At 48.4% G+C, this 10,403-nt stretch overlaps 1 protein-coding gene across 3 annotated transcripts in view; it reads right to left on the reverse strand.

Annotated features, from left to right (window-relative positions):
• Positions 1–10,403, reverse strand: part of LOC149366909 (uncharacterized) — a 127,094-nt gene that overhangs the window by 107,210 nt on the left and 9,481 nt on the right. For all 3 annotated transcript variants that reach the window (XM_089553232.1, XM_089553240.1, XM_089553224.1), the window contains one exon: positions 7,578–7,815. In XM_089553232.1, coding sequence (XP_089409358.1) covers positions 7,578–7,815 — 238 coding nt within the window. The remainder of the gene's footprint in view (positions 1–7,577; positions 7,816–10,403) is intronic.

The raw sequence follows: 10,403 nt of genomic DNA on the forward strand, positions 1-10,403 counted from the left end.
GACTTTCACCTAGCATGACAAAATACATAAAGAACGTGTGCACGAGAACTACTTATATAGATAATATTATTGACCAAGCGAAAGAGAATTGGTTATTGAGGAAAGGAAATGACGCAGTAGCTCTAATATATCTCGGTGGCCACCCGAACCACGCTGCACAGGAAGGGATAAAGGAGGGAGTGAAAGAAGAAAGGAAGAAAGAGGTGCATTTTTGACCAGTAAGGCTGGTTTCGGGGTCATCGTGATCGTATGCCTGAATGCGCCGACTGCAGGGCGAAGTCCTGTCCCATATCTCTCCAATTAACCGTGTCCCATGCTCGCTGCAGCCATCCTGTCCACTCAAACTTAACCTCATCCACCAAAACCACCAATGGGGTCGGCAGCAAAGAAATTAATTTATTCCATAAGGTGCGGGAAACTAACCATGTACTTTCAGTTTGCGAGGCGATGACGGAATACACAGGTCACAAGGCCGCGATATATCTTGGCGAATTAAAGGGAACCTAGTGTGTGGGTTGATTTACGAATGCATGCCAATGAGCAGGTGTGTCATTAGAAAGGAAGAAACAAATTAATTTAAAATTCAGGGGGGCACTTTGTTGACCTAAATTGCGGCGGAAGCCTTAAGCGCGGTGTTGCTGCTTGTGTCACTGATTTGTGGTTCAGATATTAAGCTTCGCCTGGAACGCGATAGCGTCTTGCAACGCTGCAAGGGAGTCCACAGAACGCCATCGCCCGTTCGGCTGTACGCCTTGCTCGTCGGTGAATTGGTTTTTGAGGAAAGGAAATGTATCTGTCTCGCATGTCTCGGTGGACACTAGATCTTCGCCGTAACGGGAAGGGAGGAAGATGGGAGTACGAAGACACCGTATTCACTGTACGCGCCTCAAGTTCGTTCCAAACAATCGAGCTGGCATGGCGGAGTTGTTAGCGTGCTCGTCTCGCACTCCGGAGACCTGGGTTCGATTCCCCAACTCGACCAATTTCCTACTCGGTTTTATTTATTTATCTGGTCTGGCTAGAAGGGTTAATTAGGCTAAGTGGGTAATTAAGCAATTAAATAAACTCAGTCCCACTTACTTGGAGCATCACTATACGATCCCTTTAATTGGTTGCATGGTTACTAGCCGAAGTACAAATGGCCCCGTTTGAAATTTGCGCACTGTTTCGACCAATTGAAAAGCGTGACATTTCTGTCGACAACTCCTGCTTACAACGATGAGGCATTAAAGGCTTCCGCCTTAATAGAGCATTGTCCCTGAAGCACTCCCGACTCCCACGCAGGTAAGCTCTAGGGAGGCGCCACTGATGTGAGAATTTTGATAGCACTGTGATAAGCTACGAAATTTGTTTGTGTAAACTATCAAGGGCCGGCTTTTTGGTCGTGCCCTCGCTATCATGATCATCAAGTAGAAATGCGGCGCAAAATGACCTGACATTAGGCTTTGCCCAGGTCTAGAGCCACTGAATCTTGCTGAGCAGGCCATTTACCTTCAACTTAGAGTATGATATAAGGAAATCATCACCTCACATTGTTTATGTATAGCAAGAAGGACGAGAAAAGCGTGGACACGGGAAGTTAATTCTTCTAAACTGGCTCTCTCTTTTCGTTTTAAGGCGAAAGCCTTTAATGGCTCATACTCTCGTGACCAAGACGTGTTAGCAAATGTGTCGGCGTTTCGGATTGGTGGAAACGGTCGTGACGTCACTGCGCGCGAATTTTGACGGGTGTCCACCGAAATATGTGAGACAGTTACTGCGCAATTTCCTTTCCACAAATACATTTTTCAATTTTCATTTTCTTCATTACGGCCCCTCTTTCTCTTTCTTCTTTCACTCCACTTCCTCCCTTCCTGTACGGTGCGGTTCAGGTGTCCACCGAGATGACAGGGAATTACTGCGCCATTTCCTTTCATCAAAAAGCATTGCGTTCAAACGGCAAGGCACCGGGCCAAGCAGGTGGTGGCGTTCCATGGGCTCCCTGGCAGCGGTACAGCTGCAACGGAAAAAGAATGACACAAGTGAATCATGACCGGAGCGAAAAAATCGCGACACGCGGCGCTATTGTGGCCGAGTACACCGATAGCGAGAGTGCCAGGAACATTCCATTTCCTAACGCGGGGGTGGCCGGCAAAAAGAAGCCCACGTAGATATTCGCCCATCAGAAATGCAACATCTTAAACGAATGCCTGTAGGTGTCTTACCAGCCAAACCATGTGCTAAGGCAATACCTCCTAGAAAGACTTGAGGCCTGCGCGCTGCGCGAGTGACGTCACATCCAGTAGGCGGATGGCTCGCTTCCTCCGCCGCGCTTGGTGTCGCTTTTTTAGGATGGTTTAGTCCCTCTCTATCGACCGCTGTATTAAGCGCGAGTGCGACCGCTTTACAAGCGTACAAAAAGATAGGCGTGCGCTCATTTATAACGAAAGGAAGAGCCTGCTGTGAAATACCTAGGGGCCTGGTCAGCTGCAGTGCACTTTTTAGAGAAGTAAGATTGACAAACTACTCTAGGTGAGTTAATAACTGATACAAGACGCGAGAATTCTGCAGTGCAGTTTCGCTTCGCTGGCTCCAGCTTCAGCGGCGTGCGTCACGTGAATTCGGGATGATGGAGGCAACAGCAACTCGATCGTCACCTTCATGCAAAACTGTGCAATGGTGCCTATTGCAGCGTTCTACAATTACCGCTCCCATGGGGAGTTTATTGTTTGCTGAATATTCAAGAATGAGGCAAAATTTAGTCGTCAACCAAAAGACAAATTTCGGTTTATTGGTCATGGGCATGCAAAGGCGCTATAAATAAATGTAAGACAATATAATATACATACAGTAAACAGAACTAATGAAGCATCAAGGTAACAAAATTGAACTGCCAGGTAGTAACCACAGATTTGTAAAACAAACATACCCTTTAAATATGAAAACATAAATTGTACTCATGGTCACACTTAAGACTTAGACCATGTCACATACAGTAGAACAGGTCACTGCAACAAACATCAAGGAAACGAAGGCAGTCATGGTTCGCAGTCCAAAATAACACAAAACTTTTAGCAACATACGGTTAAGCACAAAACATATATGATGAAAAACAATTGCAATCGACTAGAATGAGGAACTAGGTTACTTCACATAATATGGCACTGCGAGAACAAATCAAAGCAATAAACACTCCACATACAAACAAGCACCTGGTCCTCTCTTGTTTTGGAACACTGTGGTGTGGACAGGTATGATGGGCAGTCCTTGAATATTGAAGGCACAGCGCTAGGGTCCAGTCGTGGCACCGGCAAAGTGGTCTCGATAACCTTTCCAGTCCTTGGGTCATGATAGACTGTTTTTTTTAAATAAAGCTCTCATGGAAGTGCGGCGCACAGACCTGCAAAAACGAAAACAGGGGACTGTACCACAAAAAGATATCACAGTGTCTCCGAAAGGACATTAATTATGTATACGTGCTCAAGGTAGTTTTTTTTTATGGTATTGGCAGATTCTTTCCTGATGCAAGCACAGGCTGAACGAACACTTTTCGCAGAAAACACATGGTATTTGGTGTTTAACGTCCCAAAGCAGCTCAGGCTATGAGAGACGCCGTAGTGGAGGACTCGGATAATTTCGACCATCTAGGGTTCTTTAACGTGCACGCGTCTGTCGACACTCCTGCCGACGCGTCTGTCGACACGGCTGCCGACGCGTCTGTCGACATTCCTGCCGACGCGTCTGTCGACACGGCTACCGACGCGTCTGTCGACACGGCTGCCGACGCGTCTGTCGACACGGCTGCCGACGCGTCTGTCGAAATTCCTGCCGACGCGTTTGTCGACATTCCTGCCGACGCGTCTGTCGACACGGCTACCGACGAGTCTGTCGAAATTCCTGCCGACGCGTCTGTCGAAATTCCTGCCGACGCGTCTGTCGACATTCCTGCCGACGCGTCTGTCGACACGGCTACCGACGAGTCTGTCGAAATTCCTGCCGACGCGTCTGTCAAAATTCCTGCTGACGCGTCTGTCGACACGGCTGCCGACGCGTCTGTCGAAATTCCTGCCGACGCATCTGTCGACAGTCCTGCCGACGCGTCTGCTAACGACAGTATGAGGCATTAAAGGCTTTCGCCTTAATATGAACACGAAATAATTTCGCTTGTCAGCCGTAGGAAGCATTCTGAGAGTCGCCTCGTCCTTCTATGCGGAACAACGGATTCTAGGCCTAACGCTCAATATGCTCGCACTGACAATGAACTTTGCGCAGCGTAAAAGCGGGCATGAAGGTACACAACAAGCTAATTAAAGCAGTTCTTACCCTTGAAGAAGCTGTAACTTGGTAGTCCTTGCGTGGTATTGCACGCAGCCAGTTGTTCCGCTGGGCATCGTCCTTCGGAAGTCAGAAGACTTGAATTTTCGAGTCTTCGTCGTAGTTTCCCCGGCATTTCGGCACACAGCACTTGTAAGGCATGCTGATAGCCGCACTTCACTCCTTGACAACCACCACGCGCGCCGATCATGCGCAGGAACGCGCACCCAGTGCAGAAACACAGAACAACGCCAGAACGATGCACGCAACGGCAGGCTTTCTGCCGCTGGTCCGCGCGCGCCGACTGCGGGGTTCGGTTCGTTTCGTGCGCGCGCGCCTCCCGACTCTCGAAGAGGCGATCGCCTACCGGAAATGACGTTGGTCACGTGACATTTGGGAGCGCGCAGGCCTGAAGTCTTTCTAGGAGGTATTGGCTAAGGTGGCTAAGCACATATTCTCGTTTTAATTTTTTTTTTTTGTGCCGGCGTGGCGAGCAACGTTATCTTTATCACCGTTTTCCTTTAAAAATGTGCTGGGGATGCACTGTCAAAAGTAATGTGTGGCAGTGCCTGCTTTCGGATGGGCTGCTTTCTGTCGGCCACCCCCACTTTGGAAAGTGGAATGTGCCAGGCACTCTCGCTATCTGCGCATACGGCTACAATAGCGCCGCGTCTCGCAATTTTTCCGCTCCGGTCATGAGTCACTTGTGCGAATCTTTTTCGTTGCAGCTGTACAACACGCTGTCGCGTTCCACTCCTAAAGGCAAAGCTTAAACGTCACTAATTAGCAATTGATTAGCATTTAACAATTAACAGGTAATGAGCCATTAATTAGTGACCTGTCATTACTTAGTAATTAGTAATTATTATGTGTGCCGTCGTCCAGTGGTGACGTCACCAGTGCGACAGAGGCACGGTGGTGGCGTTCCGTGGACTCCCTGGCAGCGCTACAACACGCTGTCGAGTTCCACTCCTAAAAGCAAAGATTTAGCGTCATTAATTGGCAGTTAATTAATGCACCAACAGGATGTGAAGTGAACAATCGCGTAGGAGAATACAGCACCCAGGCTTTCGCCTTTCACCACTTTAGCCGCTAAAGTTCGTCTTAATTTCTTTCCTTCGCAGGTACGGTTTCGTAGCTTGTTAGGAGCTTTTTTCTAGGTGTTTCACGAAACACGCTAACGTTCACGCGTGGCACTATATAGGTTTCATACGAGACGCCAGTTCACATGATACATACATTAGCTGACGGTTGCTTACCTGTGTCCCGCGTCAGCCTATCTGTGTTAGAGATAAATTCACATGTGACAAATTTGTAACCTGAATGAACGCGTCCGAAACACGATATGAATTTTAACAAAACATACGTATTGATAGCAGAACTCATGAATTCGTGTGTTACACATATGTTACATATGTGAAAGAGTACGCACCACATAAAAATTCATAATAGAGACTTTTGTCGCAAACTCCTATATAGCGCCTCTGAATTCACGCGGCACACACATATCGAATGATGAGATTTTTCGGTAGGGACACAATGAAATCGACCTTTTAGCACTTTGGCGAACATCCACAGCGCTGAATGGGGAGGCCAGAGATGGGAAACCTATATATTACATTGTCCATTCAATCCAGACGCCAGCGGCAATTCCTCTCAGAGCGGCCGGAGGGAAGCCAACTGGAGCGTCGTAGTGTTGCCCTGGCAACGGTCTACAGCAGGAAAAAATTAGCTGGAAATAACCAGCAGCGATAACAAAGGAGCTCCGTCTACCTGTGCCTCGAACAATTCGGCCCCAACCGCGTCCTTTGAGCTGCGTTCACGTCCAGAATTTCTTCATTTTCTGAACATCAAATCCTCTGTCACCACGTGCGCTGAAGTAGCTCAAACCGAAAATAAGTGTAGTTCACAAACCCAAGCTTAACTGCCGCTTTCACGTCTGCTTTTTCACTGGAAACGAAAAAAATATGGACGCTAAAGCTTCGCCTTAAGAGCAGAACGCGAGAGCGTCTTGCAGCGCTTCCAGGGAGTCCATGGAACTTCATCGCCAGTTCTGCACGTTGGTACTTGACACATTGCTGCTGCTTCACCAAGTTGCTTTCTCACATTCGCGCCCCAGCGCCATGATGTAACGCACGCGTGGGTGCCCCGGCCATGTTTCAATTTTTACTTCCAATGCTAATCTGCATCCTTGCACCTCAACCGTGCTTTAATCTAAGTGGCGGTAGTGACAGGCGTGCGCTGCATGTGTTGGCATTGACAACGTTGGGCAAGAAACACGGCGCTTAAGCCATAAGCCATCGGAGTTCGTTGTGTTCATGGTTGTCGGCGTTGACAATGTTTTACACTCCAATGAAAGGAAGTGCGCATGACTCGCTCCCTGGCTATGTGGACGCCTGTATTGTCCTTATAGGCAAGTGTGCTCATGAGAAAGAGTTGTGGGCTGCAGGCATTGACAAGGTTGTGCCAGAAACGCGGCGCGATGAAGCCATAGGAGTTCATTGGGTTCATTGGCGTTGGCGTGGAGAACGTTTTAAACTGCGATCATTTTAAGGCGAAAGCCTTTAATGCCTCATACTGTCGTGTCCAAGACGTGTTAAAAAATGTGTCCGCGTTTCGGATGCATGCCAAAAAAATAAAACCGAGTACGAAATCGGTCGAGTTGGGGAATCGAACCAAGGCCCCCGGAGTGAGAGCCGAGCACGCTAACCAGTCCGCCATGCCTGCTCAATGGTTTGGAATGAGCTAAGGCGCGTCTAGTGAACACGGTGTTTTCGTTCGCTCCCATCTTCCCCCCATCCCGTTAGGGCGAGGTTCAGGTGTCCACCGACATATGCGAGATACATTTCCTTTCCTCAAAAACCAATTTACCGACGAGCAAGGCGTAGAGACACACGGGCGATAGCGTTCTGTGGACTCCCTGGCAGCATTGCAAGACACTGTTGCGTTCCACTCTTACAGGCGAAGTTTAACATCTTAACCACACATCAGTGACACAGCAGCACCACCGCGCTTAAGGCTTTCGCCTCACCGCACTCCAGGTGAACAAAGCGGCCCCTGAATTTTTATGACTAAGCATTCGCTTTTCTTGATGTAAAAGTTTGATGTTTTGTTAACTGAAGATTGCAACAGTTGCTGGCGTTAAAAAAACTGCTATTTTTGTTTCGAATGTACGTGTTGCTTACTTTTAGACCAGCCCGGACACACAGCTCTCGTATAAGACTTTGAGCTCGGGCTTGGACGAGGCGACTCTCCGTTAAGCGCTGACGCCATCAAACGCTTACCTTGAGTGAGGGGCAGTGCTCCGCCAGGTAGTCAAAGAACGCCCGCGGAAAGTCTCTCTCCTCATGCTCGGCGGTCGATGTGTCCGTGGAACGGGTTATGCGCAGTTCCACGATGTTGGCATCGACGTGGGCCTGGAGGAAGCTGTGCACCTGTCGAGCCTTCAGCGGAAACGACGTCACGCGTATCACTCGCAGCAGCGAGCGGTCGCCCGCCACGCGTCGCCATCGCCGACATACCCTAGAACGAAGACGTGTACGTTAGCCTTGTCGCATTGTTTAACTTGACATATATGTAGACGGTAACGTAAGCGTCAGCTCAAGCGAAGGTAAAGCTCATTAACTCGGATGATGAAGAGCCTTTCAATCAGCGTCGTTTACCTAAAATCGATTAAAGTGAACCTAAAGGTGGTCCTCTGACTTCCAGAGAGTTAACACCAGCTCCGTGTGAACACCAGCTCCGTGGATTCTGACACTGTAATCGCCATGCGGTCTGAGAACTGGAGAGTGTAGGAATAAAGAAGACGACCAACTAGCGATCAGTCAGTTCACTAGTTGATCGTCTTCTGCACCTTCTGCATCTTTTGCAGATAATTTAGGCCGATGAGCTTATTGTATCCCAGTCTCCTCAGGAAGGCGAGCTTCTGCAGACTTCATGGCAAGCCCAGCGTCTATATACCACGAGATGCAGAGGAAGCTGCCGCAACGCGCACGAAAACTGCAAAAAAGTATGAGACATAAAAATGTAGGATCCCAATAACTTATCGTCTACTACTAACTTTTTTAAAGATGGAGAATAGGCCGCGGGCGGCTGCGCCGCACCTCTGTTTCAAATCCTGACGCGTTTATATGCAACTATTTGTTTCCAAAGACGCGCCTACGGCTGGCGTTCCGGCAATAACCACGGGGAGACGCCAAGCCGGTGAGGCGCGCAGGAACATCTTTAAGATCTTTGTGATCTTGTTTGTTCAGGAATTTTCGCAGCTTCCTCTGTGCTACAAGCTAAGCGTTTAGTTGGTGCAAAGACAGTGTATCTACCGATCTACGCAGGGCCTTCGTTTATTTAATGTGTTTTGAGCTTAATCTGGAATCCAAGATTAAGCAGGACCCTGGTTATTAATAGCTCGCACTAATTACGCTGGCATCCTTAGGCTCCGGAAATTTCGACCACCTGGGGTTCTTTCAGTGCACGTTAAAGAACCCTGCAGGTGGTCGAAATAGACCCTTTACAAAAGTTAGCGCCATCTAGTGAGAAAAACATGAACAGCGCACGGCGGCCATATTTGGTTCAGTCCGTCCGCGCCTCCCGGAGTACTCGGACGACAGTTCACTGTACCCGGAGAGTACGCGCCAACGTGAGCCCTCGTGGAACTCGTGCACGCACAGCGTAATTCATTGGAATTCCCGCAAGCGATTGCGTCATTTGTTGGCATCACAAGAGTCGGTGCTAGCACCAAGCTCCATTCGGAATGCCAGCATGTTGCTGCGTGCCTTTCTGCAGCCAGCGCAGCGTCATAGACGCGCACGGAAACAAGGTGTGTATACGACCGTTCGTTTGCATTCTTGATCGGCTTTACAAGTGTCACTTGCAGCATGTCAGGCATTACGGCATGTACCTCTGACTGGGAGATAGCTCATAGAACGCGATTGCGATCACCTGAAACAGCGAGGTTGTTTTGCGTGCAATGGAGCCTTGTGAACTTCACGAAAGCTTGTGCTGAGATGGAAAATTATACTGGAGAAGGAGCAATAGATCCGCTGGAGCCTTTTGTACGTGGATTGCATTCGCCATTCTCTATTTGACTTATTACAAGGGCATGATTACCGAAGCTAGTTTTCAAACCATTGTGTCAAATGGCCGTGCATTGTGCAGATGGCAAAATGGTTGCCTAGGGCGCCCAAGCTGCCTGTTTCACGCTACAAAAGCGCCTGCCAAAGCCGCGGCGTCCTGTAAAGCAGGAAAAGATGAGGCATCACACGTGTAGCGTCATGCTCACATCCAGCCCGTTTCAAAAGATGTTATCGCTTGATGACGCGTGCGAAGTCCAGAGCGCGCAGCTCAGGTTTGTAGTCTGTGCCTATGAATACTTGCCAGCGCGATCCACAAAATAACGAAGCTTGCGTTCCACTCTAGTGGGTTTTCTCGAATCCCATGATGGTTTCTTAGTTGACAGCCACCCGAAAAGTGAGTTGGTTTTGTAAAGATGACGATTTCTTGTTTATTTCCTCTTTTAGTAGACATTTCAAGCTTTAACCTCATATGCAAGAGCTGAAATGGGCGGCCTCGGGAAAAGGGAACTGTGCTGAAATGATAAGGAATTTTAAAAATCAGCTATCACCGCGCCATGCCTGCTTCGCGCAAGAGTTCGTGTGATCAGATTTTCCAGTATTGCTATAAAGTATAGCATCCACAGCTATAATGTGGTGCTTGTTGACAAAACCTGTTTATTATTTGTGCAGATCTCCTTCCATGGTTTCCCAAGCAACCCGGCTTTGAGAAAGAAGTGGATTGTTGCGATACGCAGAGATGTGGGGAAAGACTTCACTATAACGCATCACACCAAAGTGTGTTCCAAGCACTTCAAGCAAGATGATTTCTACCCGAAGTATGCATCAGGTATGAAACGGCTAAAGGAGCATGCTGTGCCAAGTTTATTTAACTTTCCAGCAAAAGCTGCCAAGAAACAAAGGAAGGCACCAAAAGAGCGGCATACCATGGTCTCAACAACCCACTTAGAAGAGCAAGTGGAGCCGGATGTACCAGACTTGCAGTGTGATACAGCATCACAGAATGACCCTGAAAACACTATTGAGCCTAGTGGCGCTCAG

This window comes from Amblyomma mixtum, chromosome 1, assembly GCF_055824585.1.
Source record: "Amblyomma mixtum isolate Tamu chromosome 1, ASM5582458v1, whole genome shotgun sequence".
Lineage (NCBI taxonomy): Eukaryota > Metazoa > Arthropoda > Arachnida > Ixodida > Ixodidae > Amblyomma > Amblyomma mixtum.